The 26,293-nt window shown below is 50.1% G+C and overlaps 1 protein-coding gene across 2 annotated transcripts in view; it reads left to right on the top strand.

Moving 5' to 3' along the window:
- The window catches only part of LOC115932675 (uncharacterized), a 60,167-nt gene that overhangs the window by 33,567 nt on the left and 307 nt on the right, over positions 1–26,293 (top strand). Inside the window, exons 4-7 of one of the 2 annotated variants that reach the window (XM_055360607.2) lie at positions 4,490–4,637; positions 13,722–13,859; positions 16,529–16,615; positions 25,850–25,983. In XM_055360607.2, the coding sequence (XP_055216582.2) occupies positions 4,490–4,637; positions 13,722–13,859; positions 16,529–16,615; positions 25,850–25,983 (507 nt within the window). The remainder of the gene's footprint in view (positions 1–4,489; positions 4,638–13,721; positions 13,860–16,528; positions 16,616–25,849; positions 25,984–26,293) is intronic. The other variant, XM_063697145.1, reaches the window with a different exon arrangement.

Genomic DNA, 26,293 nt, shown 5'->3' with positions numbered 1-26,293 from the left:
GCAGGATGGGTTTCTGTTCAGTCTTCTTTTGGATACTGTGACAGCCTCAAGTTCTTGCCTGCTTCTAGCAGTTTTCTCTGGAAGTTCTGTACATATCATCCCTTTTTTTGACTTGCCTTCTATCCAGATTTATTTTTCAGAGTCAGAAGAGTATTCTTGGCTGGGCGTGGTGGCTCACACCTGTAATCACAGCAGTTTGGGAAGCTGAGGTGGGTGGATCACCTGAGGTCAGGAGTTCGAGACCAGCCTGACTGACATGGTGAAACCCCATCTCTACTAAAAATAGAAAATTAGCTGGGCATGGTGGTGCGTGCCTGTAATCCCAGCTACTCAGGAGGCTGAGGGAGGAGAATCGCTTGAATCCGGTAGGTGGAGGTTGCAATGAGCCGAGATTGTGCCATTGCACTCCAGCCTGGGCCAACAAGAGCAAAATTCTGTCTCAAAAAAAAAAAGTATTCTTTTTAAAGTCAGGTATAAAATTTTAAACTACAATAACTCTGATTTGAATCAAAGCAGTTTGTGGGATTAAAAATACTCCTTTTATTTTTTAATATAGGGTCTTGCTCTGTCACCCAGGATGGAGTGCAGTGGTGTGGTCATAGCTTAATGTAGCTTTGAACACCTGGGCTCAAGTAATCCTCCCACCTCAGCCTCCAGAGTAGCTAGGACTGCAGGCGTATGCTACCATGCCTGGCTGTTTTTTGTTTTTATTTTTTGAAGAGATGGAGTCTTGCATTGTTGCCCAGGCTGATCCTGAACTCCTGGACTCAAGCTGTCTTCCAGCCTCAGCTTCCCAAAGTGCTGGGATTACAGGCATGAGCGGCTGTGCCTCACCTGGATTAAAAATATTCTTTACAGTTCTTGATGGGTAGCAATATATATACATAGGAAAATATTCAGTAGTCAAAAATTTGTCTCCAGTGAGAAGCCTGCCTTCTGTCCCTGCCGAGCACAGCCACTAAAGTGTGGCTTCTCCAGAGATGGCCACTGGAATCGGGGACCTGTGTGTCTTTCCAGAACATTCTGATTACAGACGGGACATGTTTATGGATTTCCTTCAGTCTTCGACACACACAAAAAGATGTGTCTCTATACTCTTCTGCAACTTGTGCTCTTTGCTGAACAATATACATCCTGGAAATTGTTCCAGATCAGCAAATACAGGATTTGTCCTTGTTGGCACGCCAGAATATTCCTCTCAGTCTCCCAAGAATGGACACTTAGCTTGACTTGAATCTATTGGCTGCTGTAGTGAATACACATCACCTACGTATCTGTGGGGAGAGGACGTGTAACAGGTGTCTGTGTCTAAAATACCAACAGCTCCTACCCAAGAAGTTTTTACTAATGTGTGTTTTTGCCAAGAATATGAGAACATGCTTATTGGTCTATATCAGCAGGAACATGTGAGGCATGCCCCAGACTTTTGACCTTCGCCAGCCGGATAGGTGAGAAATCTTATTGCAGTTGTAGGTTCTGTTTCTTACTACAAGTGACATTGCACAGCTTCTCATATGGTAAAAAGCAGTTTGTGTGGCCTTTTATATAAACTGTTCACTTAAAGTTAAATCACTATTCAGACAGATACATTTTCATCTTGTGATTTGGAAAATGAATTTTCATATTGTTTACTACATCCTTCACATGCATTTCAGAAGTAGATGGAGGTTTCCCTTAGGTAGGTATGACTCATTTGCAAGCAAACATTTATTTTGGGTCTTGATGTTTTTGAGAATAATGGGCAGTTATGGTATTGTCCTGAATTGTTTTGATGTTTGTACCTACAACGTTGGCTGCAGCACACTCTTGCAGGGCACTGGGAGGGGTGTCCCCCACCCACCAGTGTCTCTGTGGGCTTGTGAGGAGGGCCAGGTCTCCTCTGAGGCCCATGCCATAGCCAGCCCTGACATGCTCTTGTTTGCTCACAGATGGGGGACTTTAATTGCACCCTTCACGTGGAATGATGGTGCTGATAGGAGCTCCAGGGCTTCCCCACTTCCTCTATAAGCAGGCACAGCTGGTGCCAGGCCCTTTGGCTTCCTGGTTATAGAACTTTAGCTGTCTGGGGGGCTATTGAGATGTGCCTGGCAAAGCACTTTGCCTGAGAGCTGAGTAACCAGGGCTCGTGAAGGATAAGTGACTTACCTCCACAGTTGAGGTGGCTCTGATCCATACGTGATTCCCATCGCTCAGGCTTGGCGTTTTCTTTGAGCAAATATAATCTAGAAATGTAGAAGAAGTGAATTCCCAGAGAAGCGAGTCAAAGCTAGCACCTCAGCACAGACTCCGTGGCCGCATGCAAAGACGCCTGCAGGAAGGCACCTCTGGGACTTGAGCCATGCATTTGGGCTGCTCCTCTAGATGGGATTCTGTGGCCCCTGTAACAGAAGTTATAGCCCTGATGGGTCATGGAGAACCCCGGGTAATTAGTGACAGGGCACTTAGGGTTGGCCAAGGGCCCTAAACAGGCTGTGCTGCAGTGGCACCCAGGCCTGGCTTGTCTTTAGGAACAGATTCTGACTCAGTAGGTGCCGGTGGGGATTGAGGTTCTGATTTTCTTTTTTTTTTTTTTTTTTCCTTGAGACAGGGTCTCACCCTATCTCCCAGACTGGAGTGTAGTAGAGCAATCATAGTTACTGCAGCCTCGAACTCCTAGGCTTAAGCAAGGAACTCCTCGAACCTCCTGCCTCAGCCTCCTGAGTAGCTGGGATTACAGGCACGTGCTACCATTCCTGGCTAATTTTTGTACTTTTTATAGAGACAGAGTCTTACTGTGTTGCCCAGGCTGGCTTCAAACTCCTAGGCTCAAATACCAAGGATACCACCTCAGCATCCCAAAGCACTAAGATTACAGGCATGAGCCACCACACCTGGCCCACATTTTCAGACCAGAAGTCTCTATGGGTTGTCAGCTCCTGGGCTGGTCCCTCTCCTCCTGACTGCCGGGTGGACCTGGTGCTTTTGCCTCTACACATCCCTTTCTTGCTGCTTCATCCTCACGAGTTCCTGTGGAGTAGGTGGTGCATTGTCCCCTTTCTGGATGAAGGAAGGCACTGAGTTACCTGCCCCGAGGCCGCTGAGGGGAGAGGCACATGGTGTCAGGGCTTGCCCTCTACCTCAGAGCATGGCCACATCCCTCTAGAGTGAGTGACATTGGCTTACAGGCTCATTACCCACTTGTTTTGTGGATTGTGACAAATCGAGAAGTTAAAGCAGCAGAGGCTCTTTAAGCAGCACTGGGTGGACCTCACTTCCTCTCCCAGCAGGGCATTTTCCAGATTCCTGGAGCAGTGTCCCCGGGGCAGACATGGAGGGTGGTGAGGCTCCCCTCCTTCCTACTGGCTTGGCTTCATTTCTCCCTTGGCTTCTATATCCCAGTGACTTCTGTTTCCCCTGTGGCTTTTGTTCCCAGCTAGCTTCTGTTCCCTCTGGCTGCCCCTCCTGCTGAAGAGAAGCACAGAGAAGGTGCAAATGAAGGCATCATGGCTAGGGAGGAAGAAACTTTGGGTGACGTGGGGGCACAGCCCAGCCGGACAGAGGCTGCCCAGCCCCTCCAACCTCTCTTGAAAGACAGGAAGGGGCTGAGCTGGGGTCCGTTCAGCTCATGGTCCTGGAGGAGTGGACATGGCACACTTGGGAAGAGAGAAGAGATGTCAGCATTCTTTCCACACAGATTCTCTGTTTTCTGTGGAGTTTTGTGCTTTCTTAGCTACTCCCCGCCAGAAATGAAAGCTAGGGTCATGGTCCATCAGCCCAGCAGAAAAAAGTGATGATGGTGAGAATGATGATGGTAATGATAGTGATGGTGATGGTAATGATGATGGTGGTGATGGTGATAGTGATGATGATGGTGATGATGACAGTGATAATGGTGATGGTAATGATGATAGCGATGATTGTAGTGGTGATGGTGATAGTGATGATGATGATGGTGATGATGGTGATAGAAATGGTTATGGTGATGATGGTGATAGAAATGGCGATGGTGATGATGGCGATGATAGTAATGGTGATGATGGCGATTATGATGGTGATAGTGATTGATGGTAATGGTGATGATAGTGATGATGGTGATGACGATGGGGGCAGTGATGGTGATGACGATGGGGGCAGTGATGGTGATGACGATGGTGGCAGTGATGGTGATGACGATGGTGATGATAACTATGACAAGCAGTGAACTATCCTTACAGGCACCAGCTATGTGCCAGGCACAGTAGTAGGCATGGTACATACAAACCCTCCAGTATTTTAGTCGTTGATCTTCTACTGGATATGATGATCCACTCTCTGCAGAGAAGGAGTCCGAGACTCACTGAAGTTGTGTACGTCTTGTAGTCACACAGTTGTTGGTGGCAATCACAGCCCAGGGTTTCTGCGTGCACTGGGTATCAGAGGCTTCAGGTGATGCCCCATGTGCTGTGCTGGGAGGCCTTTTTTGCCATCCTGTTAGCCCCTTAACACTTGACCTCTTCCCCTCTCTCCACAGGTTCCTTGTGAGACACCTGGGGGACTCCAAACACCAGGAATCCATCTGCCCACTGGTCCGGAGAGAGGGATCCTCAGCCTCCTTCCAGGGTTGATGGCTCAGGAGGCCTTCTCTGCAGGGGACCAGGACACAGGAAAGCCAGGAAGAGGTGAGCTGGGAAGGGAGCTGTTGGGGGCCATTCTGGTTTTAAAAATAAAGCAGGACTTTCATTGCTTGTTATAAAAGGAACACATGCTCATTTTCTGTGATTTAAGAAAGCGCAGAAAAGTAAAAGGGAAAGAAGAACGTAGCCGCTGCCTAGCACCAGGGAAAAAAGGGCTGTAGTTTTTAGTGTCTGCCTAGACTGTAAAGTTCTAAACTCTAAAACTTGTACAACCCATTGTTTAATGGTTGTGTAATACTCCATCACATGAGCACATCATGCCCTGGTTACCTGACCCTTACTGGCTAGAGATGTGTGGTGTTCCTAATTTTTGCTATTTTAAATAACCATGGGAGGAACCACATTAACATGAATATTTGGGTGCATTTGTGCTTTTTGCCTTAAAATAGATTTGTCGATGTGGAATTACTGGCCTGAAGGGTGCAAATCTTTTTAAAGCTTTTGATACATACTGCTGGGGTTTAGCAACACCTTCCCAAGTTAGTCTCCTGACTAGAAGGGAAAGAGTGCCTGCCCTGCAGCCCCACCTGCGTTGTGAATTTGTATTATTAAAAGATAAGCCTTGCCAGAGGGACATTTCTAGCTTGAATGTGTGCCTGACACCGATGTGAGCTCCGACAGTGTGCCTTGAACCCTGTGCCAGATGCTGCAGAGGGCTGCAAAGTAAGGCGAAGGCTCTGCCTGTCTGCCTCACCTCTGGTAATGAAAGAGGCCACTTCCTTTTTTTGTTGTTTCTCCTATAATTTTTTTTTTTTTTGAGATGGAGTTTCACTCTTGTCACCCAGGCTGGAATGCAATGGCTCAATCTCAACTCACTGCAATCTCTGCCTCCTGGGTTGAAGCAATTCTCCTGTCTCGGCCTCCCAAGTAGCTGGGATTACAGGCATGTGCCACCACACCTGGCTGATTTTGTATTTTTAATAGAGATGGGGTTTCGCCATGTTGGCCGGGCTGGTCTCGAACTCCTGACTTCAGGTGATCAGCCCACCTCGGCCTCTCAAAGTGCTAGGATTACGTGTGTGAGCCACCGCACCCAGCCACTTTTTTTTTTAAATGTCAAAATCAGGTTCAAAAATTATGGTTTACATTAAACAGATGTTCTTAACAACAATAGAAGAAACCAGGAATGCAATCCAGTTGTGATCAGGAGATCATTTCTAGACTTGCCCTGGTCTGGAGGGTGGCATGGTCGGAGGGTTTCTGAGCCAGGGCCAGGTGTCAGTCATCCCTGGCTGGGTTTCTGTGCTGGACCCTCCAGACCCTCTGAAGGCAGCACCTAGCCCACTCAAGGTCCCATGGGGGGCAGTGCCCTGTGGCCCGCAGCAGGGCTACAGCTCCATGAGCAGGGCTGTCACTGGCATGCTTGGGCTCAGAATTCCATGTCACCCATGAGAAAGTCACTGTGTCCTGTCTGCAGAGCAGGGATCCCTGTGGGAAGAGCTCAGGAGAGCCACTTCCCCTCTGGGGCTGCCCTTGCCTGAGGATCTTAGGCAGCCAGACCAGCACCTGGGAGGCAGTGCAGGTTTGGCGGGGAGCGGGCTGACTTCCTAGACAGCAGACAGGCTTCTTAGAGATCCTCAGAGACAATTGTGGGGCCTCTGGAAGTGTCTGAATTCTACACTCCCCACCCCCGACCGCTTTCAGTTTTCTTTTTCTTGGCCATTTTCTTTGGTGTCTGTATTAGTTAGGGTTTTCTAGAGAGACAGAACAAATAGAAGGTATATATATGAGTTTATTAAGTATTAAATCACATGATCATAAAGTCCCACAATAGGCCATCTGCCAGCTGAGATGCAAGGAAAGCCACCCACAGCCCTCAAGCATGTGGACATCTGGGAATTGGCCACTCTGCATTAGTAAGGAGGTGAGGTTGGTTTTGTGTTAATGGGAAGCGTGTGCCTGTTTTTTTGTCTCTGAAATAAGAACTCATCCACTAACATGGCCTTGGGATGCCATAACTGGTTTGGTGTTAGCTAGTCTCCTTCAGATTCTCAGTGTCTTATGCTCCTAGCTTTAGTGCAAGGAAAATGTTTTCCATTTTTCTGTAGCTATTATTCGCTTATTTTTTCATTTTGCCAATTTTCCAAGTAGTTTCTTAGGGGGCATTAAGAGAGTCTTAATTCTGGTACAGTAAAATACATGCCCAGTGTCAGCAAACAACCTCTCCTGTGAGGACAGGATGGCCCCGATGGAGCTCAGTGTGCTGGAGCGTGCACAGTTGGGGCCCTGGATCCCAGCAGCGGCCCCGGGAGTTAGGTGCTGTCTCCTCAGTATATAACCACAGCTAGTGACAGAACCAAGATGAAAGCCCTAAGACTTAGTTTCACCTGCCAAGTGGCCACTGTCACAGCTGGTGGCACAGGCAGTGGGGGTTGGAGCAGCGATGCAGATGTAGGATCAGTGCCAGCAGGGGATCTGGCCTGGATCCCTGTGGAGGGTCCACTTCCTTCAGCCTTGGCGGGGGAGGAGGGGCAGCCCGGTGGTCACCCCCCAGTGTGCAGGCCCTGGATGCAGCCCCTGCCTCTGGCCCAGGCACCCAGGTGGTGAGGGGGTGCTGCGGCCTATGGTTCTCTGAGCTTCTTTTGGGCAGCAGAAGGATCCTTCCACTGTGACCACTTCTCTTTTCTCTCAGTCTCTTGGGGTCTCCTGCATAAAGCAGCAAATGATGACTGAGGCAGCTGTCCTGGTCAAGGTGAGGCCTGTCACCTGTGCCACCCAGTTCATCCTCCCAGCAGGTGGCCCAGGGGTGGGTGGTGTGGAAGGAGGAAGCCCGCAAGGGGCACCTGCTTGTGTAAGTGGACTGGCTGTGCCAGGGCAGAGCATCCTGCAACAGACACTGGCCCAGAGCCTGGAGCCACACAAGTGGGTGCTGCATGGAGGGCGGGGCCAGGTGTGAGGACCAGATCCCCACCTGACCTTCCTGTGCTGAGTCTCTGGCTCACCATGGATGTTGGCACCTTGTTCCTGCTACATCACAGGGAGGGGTGAGGCCTGGGATGCCAGAGGGATGGAGTTTGAGGAGACTAGGACTTCCTTACACTCACAGGCACAGCTGGGGCCTCATGCGGTTTGGGCTTGGGGTCCAGACAGGGCCCAGCCAGCCTGTCCATATGCTGAGCCTGAGGTCACCCTGAGGTGTGTTCCTTAGCTCGGTTGGCAGAATAACAGCCCCTGAAGGCACCCATGTCCTAATCCTGCAACTTTAAGTTGCATGGCAAGAGAGGAGGAAGGGAAGCTGTGGATGGAGTTGGGGCTGTTCACTCGGCTGTGGATGGGGAGGCTGCCCTGCATGACTCAGCAGCTGCAGTGTCCTCACAGTGATCCTTAGGAGGGGAGGAGGGCAGGAGGAGGGTTGAGTCAGGGCGACGTCTGTGAGAGCTCGGCTGGCCATCACTGGCTTTGAACATGGAAGGGGCCAGGAGCCAGAGAGTGTAGGTGGTCTCTAGGAACTGGAGGAGGTGGAAACAGATTCTCCCTAGAGCTTCCAGAGAGAGCTTCCCTTGCCCACACCTTGATTTTAGCCCATTGAGACCCATTTGGACTTCGGACCTCCAGCCTGGAGAGCGAGTCCTTCAGCAGGGCTCCTGCCCAAAGGCCCTGTGAGAATCCTGGCGTCTCCAGCCCCTCACCCCAAGTCTTGCCCCAAGAACAGGCATGTTTCAGGGACCGCTGGTCCTGCTAACTGAACACCGAGTCTGTCTGTCCTACTCTGAGTTTGGTGGTCTGACCTCTGATCTTCTGCCTGAGGGTCAGCACCAACCCATAAAGGCCTGGCAGGTAGGGGTGTGTGATGGTCCATGTGCATGCAAGGCCCTGCTGGGATGGTGCAGAACCAGGTCAGGGTGGTATAGGTCATCCTGTGGCTTCATCTGCTCCAGATGCTGCAGTGAGAGCACAGCCTGGGGGCCAGGTGAGGGTGTGGACATGGGGCATGGGTGTGACTATGGATGTGGGCATGGACATGGAGCGTGGATGTGGCTGTGGATGTGGATTTGGGGTCTCAACATGGATGTGGGGTCTGACATACGGTGTGGATTCTGGGTCTAATTTCTGGGCTGCAAGAGCTCAACTGGCTCCCTTCCAGGGCGATGTATTATAACATGTGTCTTTCAAATGAATAATGATGGTACTGAAGGGACTGTCCTCAGCTCCCAGCTCATCCGGTCCCACAAGTCTTTGCATGTGACTGAAAGTTGGTGTCACTGATGAGAACCTGAGGTATACATGACACTGTGGTCAGTGCATGTGACATTTTGCAGCCCTGTCCTGCCCTCCTCTATGTTGAGCTCTTCTTCACGTGCCATAATGCTGTGCCCTGGTACAGTTCCTGGCTTTGGGCCTTTAGTTCTATTAGGAAGACACCTTTAGTATAAACTGCATGAAGGAAGAATATTAACACTTTGCCATATTCGATGTAAATATTTTTCATAGCATGCATTTTAAAGTTTGTTTTGGTGTTTTGGAGCATGGTTTTCATCCATCAATGTTCTTGCTGAGTTTCCTTTCCCATTTTTGTTTGTTTCTTTATAAAGAAGGTCACTTTGCACCCTGAGAGCAGAGCAGACAAGTATTCCCTCACGTTGTGCTTTCGGTGGCTTTTTTTTTTTTATTTTTTATTTTTTGGCGGAGTCTCACTCTGTCGCCTAGGCTGGAGTGCAGTGGTGCGATCTCAGCTCACTGCAACTTCCACCTCCTGGGTTCAAGCAGTTCTCCTGCCTCAGCCTCCTGAGTAGCTGGGATTACAGGCATGTGTCACCACGCCTGGCTGATTTTTTGTACTTTTAGTAGAGACGGGGTTTCAGCGTGTTAGCCAGGATGGTCTCGATCTCCTGACCTCATGATCCACCCGCCTCAGCCTCCCAAAGTGCTGGGATTACAGGCATGAGCCACTGTGCCCAGCCAATGGCCTTTCTTTTACACTTGACTCTTTGAACTGCGTGGACTTTATTTTAGCTTGTATTCTAAGATACAGTGAATTTTATATTTTCAAAAACAATTTGCCAAGATCTTTTCCTGGGCTTCTTGCTCTGTTCTCAGAACTCAGGACTGTGGTGGCTGTGGAAGAGAACACTCGTCTGGGGCCCAAGATGCTGGTGGCCTGGCAGGGTTAGTCTGGTACATTGGGCACCAGTAGGAACAGCTCACCCTGTCTAACAAGTGTTTTCTCTGGGCCAGGCCCACCCATCTCTTTGCCTGGATTCATTTGCATGTGTAAATGCCCTAAGGGCAAGGGCAGTGCTATCCCCAGTGAATGAATAAGGAGACTATTCTGTGTATGGGCAGGCACTTCTCATACCTCAATTTCCATATTCTGATAAATAAGGCTAATAATAAGAATTCCCATTATTTCAGGGTTGTTGGAAAACAATGCTATTAGAGTTCTTGGCATGCTGCCTGTCTCACAGTGAGTGCTCAGCCAGAGTTAGTGATGATGGAGTTTGTAATGGTGGTGATGGTGGTGATGATGGTAGTGAGGAGGATGATGGTGGTGGTTCAGGTGATAATGATGGTGATGGTGATGACGATGGTGTGGCGATGTTGGTGATGATAATGGTGCTGGTGGTGATGATAGTGGTTGAGATGATAATGCTGGCGTGGTGTTGGTGATGGTGGTGGTGATGACTGGTTGAGATTATGATGACCGTGATGGTGTGGTGATGGTGATGATAGTGGTTGAGATGATGCTGGCGTGGTGATGACTGGTTGAGATGATGACAGTGATGGTGTGGTGATGGTGATGATAGTGGTTGAGATGGTGATGGTGTGTCAGTGTTGGTGATGGTGGTGGTGGTGATGGTGATGATGGTGGTGGCAGTTATGATAGTGGTTGAGATGATAATGATGGTGTAGCAATGTTGGTAATGGTGATGATGATGATGGTGGTGGTGAAGGTGATAGTAGTTGAGATGATAATGGTGTGATGTTGGTGATGATAGTGGTTGAGATGATGATGGTGTGGTGGTGTTGGTGATGGTGATGGTGGTGGTGGTGGTGGTGGTGGTGATAGTGGTTGAGATGATGGTGTAACAGTGTTGGTGATGGTGCTGGTGGTGGTGGTGATAGTGGTTGAGATGATGGTGTGATTGTTGGTGTTGGTGGTGATGGTGATGATGGTGGTGATAGTGGTTGAGATGATGGTGTAGCAATGTTGGTGATGGTGCTGGTGGTGATGATGGTGGTGGTGGTGATAGTGGTTGAGATGATGATGGTGTGATTGTTGGTGTTGGTGACAGTGATGATGGTGGTGGTGGTGGTAATGATGATAGTGGTTGAGATGATGATGATAATGATGGTGTAGCAATGTTGGTGATGGTGTAGCCTCCGCTTCCTGGGTGCAAGCAGTTCTCCTGTCTCACCTCACCTGGTGATGGTGATGATGGTGATGATGATGGTGGAGGTGATGATGATGATGGTGTGATGTTGGTGATGGTGATGGTGGCGGTAGTGATGATGGGGGTCGAGGTGATGATGGTGTGGCATTGTGTTGGTGATGATAATGGTGGTGGTGATGATAGTGGTTGAGGAGTTGATGATGGTGTGGCAATGTTGGTGATGGTGATGGTGGTGAAGGCCATGGTGATGATGTCACTCTCACAAAGGCAAGTTCTTTTTTTCCCTCTCTTATTGAGTTAAAATTTACATAGCATAATATTAATCATTTTAAAGTAAACAATTCAGTGGTGCTTAGTAAATTCACAATGCTATGCAACCATCGCCTCTATCTAGCTTCAAAATATTTCAATTTCCAAAGGAAACTCTGTACCCACTAAACTGTAACTCCTCATTGCTCTTTTCTCCCACTCTCTGGCACCACTAGTCAGCTTTCTGTCTCTGTGGATAGACCTGTTATAAACATATTATCATTTCACATGAGTGGAATCATACAGCATGAGTCCTTATGTGTCATGGTTCTCTCATTTAGCATAATGACTTCAAGATTCATCCACATTGTAGGATGTATCAGGACCTCATTCCTTTTGAAGGCTGAATAATATTCCATTGTATATACAGACCACGTTTTGTTTATTCATTCACCTGACAGTGGACATTTGGGCTATTTCCACTTTTTGGTTATTGTGAATAATACTGTTAGAAACATTTGTGTACAAGGATTTGTTTGAGTACCTATTCTTTCTTTTTTCTTTTTCTTTTCTTTTTTTTTTTTTTTTTGAAACAGTCTTGCTCTGTTGGCCAGCTTGAGTGCACTGGTGCAATCTCAGCTCACTGCAACCTCTGCTTTCTAGGTTGAAGTGAATCTCGTGCCTCAGCCTCCTGAGTAGCTAGGACCACAGGTATGTGCCACCACACCCAGCTAATTTTTGTATTTTTGGTAGAGACGGGGTTTTGCCATGTTGGTCAGGCTGGTCTCAAGCTCCTGATTTCAAGTGATCTTGCCCACCTTGGCCTCCCAAAGTGCTGGGATTAAAGGCATGAGCCACAATACCCAGCGTGAGTACCTATTCTTAATTCTTTTGGGTATGTATGTGTCAGTGGAATTGCTGGGTCACATTGTAATTCTATGTTTAATTTTCTGAGGAAACATCACATTTTTCTCCACGGTGCCTGCACCATTTTACATTTCTGCCGTTGATATAAGAGGGTTATGATTTCTGCACATCCTTTCCAACATTTACTTAAAAAAAAATTGGCCAGATGCGGTGGCTAACACCTGTAATCCCAGAACTTTGGGAGGCCGAGGAGGGTGGATCACCTGAGGTAAGGAGTTCAAGACCAGCCTGACCAACAAGGTGAAACCCTATATCTCTACTAAAAATGCAAAAATTAGCCAGGTGTGGTGGCAGGCGCCTATAGTCCTAGTTACTCGGGAGGCTGAGACAGGAGAACTGCTTGAACCCCAGAGGCGGAGGTTGCGGTGAGCCAAGATTGCACCACTGCACTCCAGCCTGGGAGACGGAACAAGTCTCCCATCTCAAAAAAACAAAAAAGAAAAATTTTAGCTATCCTGGTGGGTGTGAAGTGTTATCTTACTGTAGTTTTGATTTTAGTTTCCTTAATGACTGAGAATATTGAGCATCTTTTCATGTGCTTCTTGGCCATTGGCATATTCCTTTGAAGAAATATCTGTTTGAGTCCTTTACCTGTTTATTAATTGGATTGTTTGTTTTTTTATTGTTGAACTGTAATAGTTCTTTATATGTTGTGGATGCCATACCTTTGTGATATTTATGGTTTGCAAATATTTTGTCCTGTTCTGTTACTCACTTGCTTTCTTACTCTGTTGATAGTGTCCTTTAATGCAAAAAAGTTTTTAATTTTGATGGAATCCAAATTAGCAGTTTTTTCTTTTATTGGACATGCTTTTGGTGACATACATATCTAGGAATCTATTGTCAATTCCAGGGTCATGAAGATTTATTGCAATGTTTTCTTCTATGAGTTTCATAATTTTAGCTCATATTTGGGCTGTCAATTCATTTCTAGTTAATTTTTGTTTGTGGTGTAAGGTAGGCATCCAGCATTATTCCTTTGCGTGTGGATGTCCACTTCCTTAGCATCATTTGATGAAGATATTATTATTTCTCCATTGCATGGTCTAGGAACCCAGGTCAAAAATCAATTGGATGTTGATGTGTGGGTTTATTTCTGATGCCTTAGTTCTATTCCATTGATCTATATATCTGTCCTTATGCCAGTGCCACATTGTTTTATCATAGCCTTGTAGTAAGTTCTGAATCAGGAACTGTAAGTTTTCTTAGCTTTTCCATTTCTGTAAACAAAGTTGTTAGGATTTTGATGTGGATTGCATTGAATCTGTAGATTCTTTTAGGTAGTATTGCTGTCTTAACACTATTAAGTCTTCCAATTCATCAACAAGGAATGTATTTCTGTTTATTTGCAGCCTTTAAGAGCTCTTTCAGCAGTGTACAAATCTTGCTAGGTTAAATTTATTCTTACATATTAATATTTTGTTATTTTTGATGCTATTGTAATGATACTTGCTTTCTTGGTTTTATTTTCAGGTTATTCATTGCTAGTGTATAGAAATCCAACTGGTTTAGTGTGTTGTTTTTGCACCTACAACTTCTGAATTTTTTTTTTTTTTTTGAGGTGGAGTCTCTGTTGCCCAAACTGGAGTGCAGTGGCATGATCTCTGCTCACTGCAAGCTTCACCTCCCGGTTTCACGCCATTCTCCTGGCTCAGCCTCCCAAGTAGCTGGGATTGCAGGTGCCCACCACCACACCCAGGTAATGTTTTGTAGTTTTAGTAGAGATGGGGTTTCACCATGTTAGCCAGGATGGTCTTGATCTCCTGACCTTGTGTTCCACCCTCCTCGGTCTCCCAAAGTGCTGGGATTACACGTGTGAGCTGCTGTGCCCAGCCCTTCTGAATTTATTAGCTGTAGAAAGTTTTTCTATGTATGAATTCCTTAGAGTATTTATATATATAGGATTATGTTGTATGCAAATAAAGATAAATTTATATCTTCTTTTGCAGTTCAGACTCCTTTACTTCAGAATTTTTTATTTTTTTATTTTATTTTATTTTATTGTATTGTATTTGCCTAATTGCTCTGGCTAGAGCTTCCAGTACTGTGTTAAATAGAAGTAGCAAGAATAGGCATCCTATTTTGTTCCTCATCTTATGGGAAAAGCTTTCAGCCTTTCACCATTGTATACAATGTTTGCTGTGAATTTTTCATCCATGGCTTTCATCATGTTGAAGAAGTTCCCCTCTATTGCTAGTTTGTGGCATGTTTTTATCATGAAAGGATGTTGTTAAGTGCTCTTCTGTATCAATTGTGAGATGATCACGTAGGATTTTTCACCATTGTGTTAATATGGTGTAATGTGTCTTGGGAAGGATGGCGAATTGGGGAAGGATCGGGAGAGATGGGAACATAGGAATGAGGCAGAGGGCTGTGCCGGCTGAGGAGAAAGAGCCAGGTGAGCCCTGCTTCTTCTTGTATTTTACCCACTTGATGAGATCTGTCCTCCTGGATGAAGGAAAGAGAAGCACAACTTCTGCTGTCCCAGCCTCCAGGACCGAGCCCCAGGGTTGCATTCTTTTCTTCTTGCAGTCAGATGTGATGCTTCAGGGGTTGAAGCACTGATTTATTTTCATGTGCTGAACCGTCCTTGCATTGCTGTGATAAATCCCACTTGGTCATGGTGCGTTATCCCATTATTGTGCTCCAGGACTTCATTTGCTGGTATTTTGTTGAGGATTTTGACATCAATATTGATTAGAGATACTGGTCTGTGGTTTTTTTTTTCTTATAGTGTCTCTGTCTGGCTTTGGACTCGGGGTAATGCTAACCTCATAGAATGAGTTAGGAAATGTTCCCCCCTCTTCTATTTTCTGGAAAAGTTTGAGAAGGATTGATGTTCTTCTTTAAATGTTTGATAGAATTCACTAGTGGTGGCTCTGGGGTTTTCTTTTTGGGGGAGGTTTTTTGATTACGGATTTAATCTCGTTATAGGTCTGTTCAAATGTTCTGTTTGTTTTTGAGTCAGTTGTGGCAGTTTTTGTGCTTCTTAGCATTTCTCCATTTCATCCAGGTTACATAATTTATTGACCTATAATTTTTTCATAGTATTCTGTTATAATCCTTTTTTATTTCCTTAAGGTCAGCAGTGTCTTTATGTTCATTTTTTTTCGTTTGCCCTGAGTGAAAACAGTCTGCTTCATGCACATCTGTATCTTCCATTCCAGGTAGCTTGCTGCCCTGACCCCCTCCCGTAGCAACATTTTGGGGCTTCCTGGGGGAAATGTCCATTTTTTAATTTACTGGTCAGTTTTATTTGGCCACTCTCGTGTCACTCTTTTTTTTTTTTTTGAGATGGAGTCTCACTCTGTTGCCCAGGCTGGTGTGCAGTGGTGCAGTCTTGGCTCACTGCAAGCTCTACTTCCCAGGTTCAAACAATTCTCCCACCTCAGTCTCCCAGGTAGCTGGGATTACAGGTGTGCACCACTATGCTCTGGCCAATTTGTTTTTTGTATTTTTATTAGAGACAGGGTTTCACCATGTTGGCCATGCTGCTCTGGAACTCCTGACCTCCAGTGATCCGCCCACCTTGTCCTATCAAAGTGGTGGGAATACAGACATGAGCCATGGGCCTGGCCTCATGTCACTTTTAACTAAAACAAAAGTAGAAGGTATCGAAATAAAACAAAGCATTTCCATTTTGCTGGGTTTGCTTCTGGAGAAGTTTATTGATGTCTTAGGTTGTGTTCTTTGATACTCTTTGTCTTCATTCCTCAGATGACTTAAGGCCTGTAGCCCTGCCATCTGCACAGGGGGAGCTCTCTCGTTCTAAATCTCCAAACAGGTTTACAAGGGATCTGGAGGAACTCCAGGGAGGAAATGAGGAAAGAGTGGTCATGGTGTCTGGAGTCTTGGGCATGTCCCAAGACCAGGCTGCTAGGCCTGTGTCTGGGCCTCTTCATGGCCCCCATGAGGATAAGCTGGATTGGTGGCTATGGTGTGGCCTGCAGGAGGGGGCTTCAAGCTGCCTCTGGTGTTTTCTGCCCCCTCAGGCTACCCCTGGTGAAGTGATGGGGACAGCCTGGCTCTGAGACTCTCTCTTCCTTTCCTGTCCTCTGGGTGACAGGGCATTGGTGACCCTCACCCTGGCAGGCCTGCCGGATGGCCCATTCATTGGATTCTCATAGTGGGGCATATCCAGATGCTGCATCTGGGTCCAGGCTGCAGATGCCTTTCCAGGATGACATCTCTCTTGCTGTTTTCCTCCACCCTGCTTTCCCGGTGGACCACATTCCCTACACAGCTGTGTGCTCCATCTGGCCTAGGTTCCCAGATGTTGAGCAGGGATTCTTCCTAGAGTTTGGCAGATGGAGAGTGTTTGAGGGGGTGCTGAGTGCCTAGGTAATGGTCTGTTTCATCTCGTTTCAGCTGTGTTGGGAGTGGAAGAGGAGGAGGCCCCCGACATCGGCATATACCACTGCCCAAACTATGAGAAAACCCATGTGAAGTCCACCTGTAAGTACCGCAGCCCAAGCGGCCACCTCTTGCTGAAGAGAGCAGCATCCACCTTGCCTGGGCTGCATAGAGGGTGAGGTCTCTGCTGGGTCTGGGCCCTGGGTTGCTGGGGGCAAAACGCCCTGAGTAGTGTCTAGGCCTGGGGGCCCTTCCAGCCTAGCTTACTTTCCCCTGTAGCCTCACTAGGCCCACTGTAGCCCCTCCTGATCAGCTCCCGCTGGCAGAGGCAGCTGCGCCAAGACCCAAAGGGCCTTCCTTCTGAGGCCAGGGGAGAGGCCAAGCCAGCCTGAGTTAGGGGGACACAGACTTGGGGACCTGGATAAATGGTGATGTGGGGCTTTTCCAGGGGTCCCCAGGCTAGCCCGGCCCAGCCAGCCACTGCCACACTGGGGGCCCAGCTTGTCTGTGTTTTCTGGGCACGTGCATTGTGGGTGGGCTCTGTCCTTTCCTCCCTTTCAGCCCCGCCTCATCTCACCCACCACCTCCTCTGCAGAGAAGCTTGGAGGGCCTGTGCCTTTCCCACACAACCTGCTGTTTGCATATCCTAAGGGCTGAGGCTCCGTATTCTTCTCGGCCCTCTCAGGTGTGGTGGGTCCTGGGGTGTAGGCTTGCCTCACAGTATGCAGGTTCATCCAGGTGAGCTGGAGGTTACGTGAGCCTTGAGCTCCAAACCTCAGCCCTGGTTGTAGAGGGGGAGCTGTGTGGTGGTCTTCAAGGACTTGGGAGGGGTGTGGCCTGTAGACAGGACAGATGACATGGTTGTGGGTGTGTGTGTGTGTTAATGTGGCCTCTGGGTTCCACTTCGTTGAAGGGTCTTGGGTGCTCACAGAAGCTGCAGGCTGGACGTGGGCTGTGGCTGGGTCAGCTGATCACATTCCTGCTGACCTGAGCCCTGGACAAAGTGGGGCAGGGAATGCATCTGGCTCCAGATCACAGCCAGTCTGAGTCATTCCCCTTCAAAGGGAGCCCCCTCCCAGTGCCCAGTTGCAAGCTGAAGCACCAGACTCCTGGATCCCTGTGGGATGGGTCTTGTGGAACCAGTGGGGGTGGAGGGAGGATGCAGGCAATGGGTAGAAGGGGCCCCAGCACCTCTGTTCCGTGGGCTGAGGCTGGGTCGAGGGAGCCTTGGAGGCCTAGCCTGGCAGCTGGTGATGCTGGGGTCTGGGGCAGGTGGGGGTCCCACTACTCTGGAGACCTGGCTGCTCTTTCTTGGCCTCTCCCAAGGCCTGAAGGCTTCGTGCCCGTCCATTGCTGGACAACGGTGGGGGCTTCATGTGTCGAGAACAGATCTCAACCTGATCCCCAGCACAGCCTCAACACGCGGGCAGACACCATGAAATATGCAAGAGGGTGATGAGGAGAAGCTAGTAGCTCTTCCTGAACTTACGGGCTGATGGCTTGCCTGTGGGGAGATTCAGGGATTCCTAAATTGCCTTCTTACCCCTGGTCCCCAGTAGTTGGCTGCATTTATGCTCAGAAAGCATCTGCCTGTGGCAAGCTCATTAATCCATCATCTGGTTATTGCTTGAAAACAGACAAAGGGTAGGAAGGATCAACCCGGCAGGGTGGGGCATCCTCGTGCTTCTGCCACCTTATTGAGCCTACCCAAAAAGCTCAGGGCTGTGCTGTCTTTATGACAGGAATGACATAAGCAGGGCTGAGCTTCCAGTGGGGACCTGGGGCTGCCCGTATTGGCTTGGGGGTGGGTGTCAGGGCAGAGCAGGGTTGGAGCCAGGACACCTCAGGAGGTGCTTTCCTGGGGGGCAGGTCCCGCTCAGGGCCCCCGAGTGGGGTCTTGGGAGGATCCTGGGGTGGCGCTGCTCTTGTGTGGTTCACGCAGCAGGTACATGTGCGCGTCACTTGGGAAGAGGCTTTCAGACTGGTAGGGAAGAAGGTGTCGGAAACTCCTGGGCCAGGGGCCTCTTCTCGTAGTCAGCATAGGTTTCAAGGGCTCCTTGCTTGGCGTCTCTTGCATGAGCTGGGGATGGGGTAGAGCAGTGGTGTAGTGCTGGGGTTGGGCAGGTTTTGCACCTTGGTGAGCACTCGGTTTCGAGTTGTCTAATGTCTCCAGGCATCCGCAGAAACAGCCCACCTGCCATGGGAGTCCTGTGTGCCTGCCTCACCCAGTCCCTGCCCCTGGGCCTGTGGGGAGTTTAGGCAGGGGCGCGGTGTCCCAGCCTGCCCTCGATTGCAGCTAAAACCCCAGTGCGGGCTCCCCTTTCTGTCTTCTATAGCCAACCGCCTAGGAAGAGACGTTCTAGACCAGCAGAAAGTGCTGAGGTTGCAGGCGGTGGGACCCCCAGCCCCTGCCTGGCTGTACACATGTGCGTGTACATGTATGTGTGTGCTTACACATTTGTGCATGTGTATGTGTGCGTGCCATGTGTTTGTGTGTATGTCGTACTCTGTTCAGGCTGCCATAACAAAATACTACAGACTGGAGGGCTTCAGTAATAGAAAATTTATTTCTCACAGTTCTGGAGGCTGGAAGTCCAAGATCAAGGTGCTGGCTGATTCAGTGTGTGGTGAGGGCCTGCTTCTGGTTCATAGACAATGCCCTCTTACCGTGTCCTCACAATGGTGGAAGGAAGGAGGCAGCTCTTTGGGGTCTCTTTTATAAGGACACTAATTCCATTCATGAGGACTTCACCTTCAGGACCTCATTACCTCCCAAACGCCCCACCTCCTAAAACCGTCACCTTTAGGGGTCATGATTTCAACAGATAAATTTTGGCGGGACAGATATTCAGTTCTCAGCTGTGTGCGTGTGTATGTGTGTGCATGCACGTGTATCTGCATGCACGTGTCTACGTGCTGAGTGTGTTATATAAATTCTGTGAGGCAGATTTTTAGTCGTTATTGAGGGCTGTGTGCTCCATCGGGGACAAAGGTACACGATTCTAGCACCTTCCACCAGTGTGCATGTTGAGATTTGAAGTGAATGTGCACTGTGCCGAGAGCCTGTCTGCGATGCCCCATTTGGTGTTTGCATTGACTGCAGCCACGCCTTGCACGCCAAGGCACCCTGGGGACAAGAGGTCCTCTCCGTGTCCCTGGAGAAGCTCTGAGCCAGCACTGGGAACCTCTGGAGGCCTTGAGCCTGCCTCCACCTGTCCTGCCCCTGCCACCCTGGCCTGCGGGTGGGGATGGGGGCTGCTCAGGGTTCCCAGAGTTAGCTGTGCCTGAGGCCTGGTTCTCAAGCTTCACCCCTCTTTTTGAAAGCCACGGTGGTGAGGATTGCAGGGTCCCTCCCTGTGCTGTTCCAACATGTCCCTTGAGCTGATTTTGGCTATGGCCTGTGGCAGGGGCCATAGGCCCACAGGTTTACCTGACTGACACTGATTTGGTACAGGGTGGCCCAGGGTACGTGGCCAGGAACTCGGGAAGGCGTCCCCATCTGATGAGGAAGCCGCATAGCAGTTAGAAGGAGCCCTGAGCTGCAGCTTCTGGCATATACACAGTCACTCATCTTATTGAACTGACTTTTCTCATCCCATCCCGCTCTGTGGAGTTGGGGTGACTGTGCTCAGCGGCCATCTCCATGGGTATGCCGTCACAGGGACGCTGTCATCATGCTCCCCATGTGGCTCTGGGACAGGGTGCCCTGTGACAGTGCAGCAGGAAGGGCAGTTGGCCTCTTTGCTCCTGTGTACCTTTGCTGGCGACCTTGGCACGGCCCCCACGTCTCTGGCCTCAGTTGCTTCATCCGTGAAGTGAGGACCCCGCCCCACGAGAGAGGAGGAACACAGGTGTAGCCGGCGGACTCTGGCCTCAGTGAGCGTCCTCGGACAGGAGTGCAATTGATGACATAGTGACCATGCAGACAGGTGACGGGGAGGACGACCCCACCCTGCCGGCCGTGCTGGGCCCCTGCGGGCTCCCCTCCATGGCACCCTGTCTCTGTGGGCTGCCTCCTTTTCCTTGGTCTCTTCAGCCAGCCCTGAGGCCTCTCCCAGCTGCAGTGTCACTTCTTTTGCATGACCTCAGGGCTGCTTCACACCCCTGCCTGAGTTGCCACCGTCCTGGGCCTTCATTGCAGCCCCTCCTTGGAGCCCTGCCCACACTTGGTGCTCCTCACCGGTGATGACCTGAGGGCAGGCAGGGAGCTCTGCTTGGTGCAGAAAGCTCAGCTCTGGAAGTTTTCTCCCTGGGTCCTGCTTGGCTCACCCATGGAGTGCACGTAACTGCCTCCATTTCCACGAGGCCCTCCGAGGCAGGGAAGGCACTTTGTGAACTCTGAAGCCCCTCGCTCCCTGGATATCCACTCCCGCGGGTAGCAGCAGGCCCAGCAGGAGGGTGATGGTATTCACAGTCACCAAGGCTTAGGATTGTTGCGGGGGTCAGGAGGGTCTGGGCTGTCATTGGGGGTGTCTTTTTTCCAACTCCTTTACCCTCTGGGCCGAACATCTCAACACACACTTCCAGGGCCTGCCTTGGCTCCCTGCCCATCTCACCTCCTAAGAAGCAGGGACTCTCAAGCATCTGTCACTTAGGTGACACCTGCTCCAGCGTCCCCGGCCTTGCACGGAGCCAAGCTATTCAGTGAGTGCTTGCAAACTGCAACAGGAGGGCAGCTTGGAGTTATCTGTGGCCCTGGCATTGCCTGGCTCAGGCTGGCAGCAAGAGGGCAGGAGCATGGGCTGAACTGGGCCTTCCCTGTTGATAGTTACGAAGGCAGATGCGTCCACTTCTCCTTCCAAGATGCTCTGAAGCCAAGCAGCCAGTTTGACAAGGATGGGAGACTTTATCTGCCCGCGGACACTCCCCGTGTGCCCACTGTGTGCTGGGCCCAGTACTGGGTGCAGGGGGCACACAGGGATGAGCCCAGGGTCTGTTAGGAGCACCAAGCCAGCTTGTGAGCATGTTCCGCCCATGAACAAGCACCTGCCACACCAGGTGGCTTTGCCCTGAGAAAAGGCCCAGAGGAGTCTGGCGCTGACAGTGTGCATGTGCCAACTTACATCCCACAGCCACCCCACAAGGCCGTGCGAGCGTTTCTAGTAAAGATGACGTACAGAGATGTCACATAATTTGCTCAAGGTCACAAAGCTAGAAGAGGATTGGGAAAGACAGATTTGAACTCCTTTTATTGTTCATCTGTGGTGCCCCATGCTTCCCTCAGAAGTCCTGGTTTCTGACCTTGACTCTGTCGGATTTTGCCAAATTTCCATAACGTCCACTTGAATTGCGGGCAGGAAGATTGAACACAATGCGAAGATTCTTTGCAAATAAAATGTCCCAGCTCCATCCAGCCCTGCTCCTTTGCGTTGGTAGCAGATCCTGCTCAGAGACAAGCATTGTCACTGGGTGGTTGTCAGCTCCCTTTGTCCCCACAACCACTGAGACTCAGGAGGAAGACATGGTCTTCTGAGGCCCCTGTCCTCTGCACTCCCCGACCCTGCCTTTGTCTGTGAAGGATGGGCACCATACGGGCCCTGCCTGGCTCTGCTCTTGAATTCAGTCCCTTTATGCTCAAGGGTCAGCCTGTGTCAGACTCAGCGAAGCAGCCCCCAAGGAGGCATCTGCGTGCCCCAGTGGCCTCCCTTATCCCAGCTGCTCTTCTCTGCCTGGTCGAATACAAGGCTGGGAGCTAGGGACGTAGCAGTGTGGAGAGGAAATTGCTTACCTCCCCCAGGTACTTGAAGTCCAGTAGGGGTGTGTGCACGTGTATGTACATATGTGTGTGCATGCATATGTGTGCATGCATTGTTGCATGGGCACATAGTCCACTAGAGATGTGTGCACATGTGCTCACATGCACATGTAAAAAGTGCAAGATGTCCATACCTGGTGCCCCGGGAGAAGGTGTGACCTGGGCAGTGTGAGGAAGTAGGTGGGGTGGACAGGCCCAGCGTCTCCATCTGACACGTGGGGTTCTGGATTCAGCACTGCATCTGCCCTGGCTGCCCTATGGTCCCAGATGCGGCACCGCAGCCAGGCCTCCTCCTGTGACTCTGGAGGTGGGTGGCCAGACCCGGGCTCGCCTCTCCAGCACTGAGGCCCTGTCCACACTTGTTCTGGTGCAGGAGGCCTCAGTCCTGACGTGGTCTCTGACCTGTGTTTCCCTGCAGTGCTAAAGACATAGTGGCCCATGTGCTGGACAGTCAGCTCACGCTGGGCCACATGGAGGAGCACAGCTTCACTGTGCCCATCCTCATCCCTAAGAAAGACTGGTTGGGCTTGGCTGTCCCGGCCCCCACGTTCTATGTGAGCAAGGTCGAGAAATACGTGGGTAAGCGCCATCCCCTTCACAGTGCTCTGGGGTTTGAACTGGGAGTGCTGGGGCGCCCACCATTGTGCGTGCTGTTTCCCCGGCTGTGGCTGTGTCCCATGTGTGCCATGAGCAGGGGAGGCTCAAGGGTCATTGTACTCTGTTCCCCGTGCTTTTAGATCAGACCCTGTGTCCCACTGAGATGACATGTGACCTGGCAGGTCCGTTGCCTTCCCAGATACTCTGGCTGCAAAGTGGGGGCTGGTCTGGGAGACCCTTTGATTCTGGCAGCTATGAATTGCATTCCTGTGGGTGCTACATGACACCACCACGCCCAGGAGTCCCTGGTGTTGGGGCATATGTCCCCATCCTGGCTGCCTGGCCAGGCACTTGGCCGGATGCCTGGCCTTCCTCATCTGTACTGACCTGCCCCCATAGCACCAGAAGTCTCCTCCTCGTCTGGATTCCATCTGGGTTCTAGCCAGTGCCATCGCCATCAGCAGTGCCCATTTTATGTCCCCTTACAGCTCCAGATCTACTGGGCTCAGATGGGCACTTGTGGGTGCAGAAAGCACCAGTGGCGATGCTATTTGAGAGCCAGTGGCAGGGAGACGCCAGCACATCTAGCAGTGACCATGATAGGCCAGTGGCCACACGCCCAAGCATGGAGGCCATGCATGGTTGCAGGGCTTCAAGGTGCTCATGGGGGATGCATGGATGGCCAACACGGGGAGGGAAAACACTGAACAGGGAAATGCCCAGGACAGGAGCTGGGCAAGCAGGCACACTGGCTTCTTCGTGCTGGGGCTCCCAGATGACTACCCCCATCACTCTGAGCCTCACTCTCTTCCTCTGGGCACCGCTCGTGAGGTGTGTGCTGGAGATGAAATGAGGTCATCTGTACAAGCCTCTGGGCACATATGGGCACGCATCAGGAGGCCAACAAGTTCAATTTCAGCAGGGGCCTGGGACCACGTCTCTTCTCTCGAGCCATACAGCCACCCTGGGGCCACTGAGACTGGGCTCCCAGACTTGTGGTGAGGAGGAAGAGCGAGCACTGTGGGAGCTGTCAGGCATTTCAGGAAGAGGGGCTGGAAAGGGCTCATTCCAGTACCTGGGGTGGACGTGTTGGGGGTCCATGCAAAGGGGCTGATTCTGTGGGATTCTCACTGAGCAGGAGGGCAGGCTGGGCGTGGTTTGAGCTGTGGCAATAGCTGTGGCTGACCCTGCCCTGAGCCAGGATCCAGCCCCTTGTCTTGCCTGTGCTTGGCTTTGCTGCAGGTTTGCCTGAGTAGAGAGAGGGCCATGGCCATCCAGTGGGCTTACTGCACGATGCTGGTCTGGCAGCCTTGTGTACCGCAGCCGTAATGTTCACACTCGCTGGACCAGTGCTTTTTGTCACCTTCCCAGTCCCAGGCGTGGTACACGCAGGATAACAGCCAATACAGGTGAGGGCCTGCTCAGTGTGAGGCATTTTTCTAAGCTCTTCTGATGTGGGAGCTAATTTTCTCCCTCCCACATCTCTGAGAGGTGGGGCCAGCTCTGCCACCAAGGCCCTGAGGTCATCTAATTATGCGGACAGGGCCTGGTTTGTCCCCTGGCCCTGTTCCCTCCGCAGCTGTTCCTGAAGAAGCAGGGAGATGGTTCATAGTTTGTATTGCTTCTATGTCTTTTTCCTCTTAACTTTTTTTTTGTGATGGAACTTTTTAAACACACACAAAATTAAAGGAACGGTAAGCCCTTATACACCCAACACTGGAAATAAAAACCACCAGCTTTCAGTCGATTTTCTGCCTCCCTACGTTTGTTCTCTTGTAGTATTTTAAAAGAAATTCTGGCCAGGCGTGGTAGCTCATGCCTTTAATTCCAGCACTTTAGAAGGCTGAGGTGGGTGGATATCTTGAGGCCAGGAGTTCGAGACCAGCCTGGCCAACATGGCAAAACACTGTCTCTTCTCAAAATACAGAAATTAGCCGGGTGTAGTGGTGGCACCTGTAGTCCCGACTCCTCGGGAGGCTGAGGGAGGAGAGTCACTTGAACCTGGGAGGTGGAGGTTGCAGTGAGCCAAGATCGCAGCACTGCACACCAGCCTGGGTGACAGAACAAGAGTGCATCTCAAAAAACAACAACAAAAAATCTTTTTAAATACATCATTTCACCCATAAACATTCCATTATATAGCTCTAGCAGATAATTTAAAAAGTATGTAATCACAGTTCCATCATCGCACTTGATAATATTAACAATAATTCCTTGGTGGCGTGTAAGACCCAGTTTAGTTCTTCTTAACTGCCTCAAAAATGGCTTTCTACATTTGGCTGTGGAATCCAAATGAGATCTCCACATTGCATTTGGTTTTTATGTCTCTGAAGTATCTTTTTTTCTGACAGTGCCATTTCCTTCCATCCCGTCAGTTTGTTGGGGAGAAGGCCATGTTGGCCCTGCAGAATGTCCCACATCCAGGATTTGGTTGCCAGCATCCCCAGTGGTGTCATAGAGCAGGTCCCTCTGTCCCGGGACCTGCTCTAAACTCGTGGTTAGAGGCTTACTTGACTTGCCTTCAGGTTTGTGGCAGGACTCCCTCTGGGTGGGTGTGCTTCCACCCTTGGGGAGGCCTGTCATACCTGGCCACACACTTGCAGTGATGCAGACAGTGGCAGTGGCCCTGGCACCCACCTCATGTGTTCACACTAATCCCATGACTTTGCGCTTTGTGGTCAGCGCAGCCATGGAGAACTATTGCAAAGGGCGACTGGCAGTTCTGTCCTTCCTTCTTCCTGTATCAGTCATGAGTCTTTATAAATAAATTTTCCTCCTTAGCTCATGTGGTTATCCTGAACTTTTCTTTGTCAACTACAGAAAAGGATTTTCCCTTTATTTATCAGTTTGCCAATTATCGGAGTAATGAATTGGTGCCCTACAAATGCAGGGGTTTTGATAGCTTAATTTTTAAAATGTAGGTAGGTCTCATGAACTACTTGGAACATACACTAAAATGTATCTGTTGTTCATCTGAAATTCAGGCAGGCCAAGCGTCCTGTGTTTTCATTTGCTAATCTGGCCACCCTTGCTGAGGCCTGTCACCTGGCCACCTCACAGCATCACCAGGTCAGAGGAAGAGTGGTCGGGGCACTTCATTGAGCCAAGAGAAAAGCAGGTGGGTGAAGCTGGATGTGGGCACCCAGAGCCTCAGCATGCAGCCCCTGGCAGCTCCTGCCGTGTGTGAGGGCAGCCAAGGGTGTGTGCCCACTGTACACGTCCCGGCCTTGGGAGGCTGTGCCACCTTCCCGGGTTGCTCAGGCTCCTCCTGCCACCGCCCCATGGCTGGAGCGCAGTGTGGATGGGACAGATGTCACCAAGCAGAAGGACTGCCAGATGAAGCTGCAGGAGTTTGTGGACTATGACTGCATCACCAACCGCAAGCGGGTCCTCAACATCACCAACCTTGAGTTCTTTCGACACCCAGC

This window comes from Gorilla gorilla, chromosome 14 (genome assembly GCF_029281585.2).
Source record: "Gorilla gorilla gorilla isolate KB3781 chromosome 14, NHGRI_mGorGor1-v2.1_pri, whole genome shotgun sequence".
Classification (NCBI taxonomy): domain Eukaryota; kingdom Metazoa; phylum Chordata; class Mammalia; order Primates; family Hominidae; genus Gorilla; species Gorilla gorilla.
The sequence above is the reverse complement of the archived record's forward strand: the minus strand, read 5'-3'. Positions and strand labels throughout refer to the sequence as shown.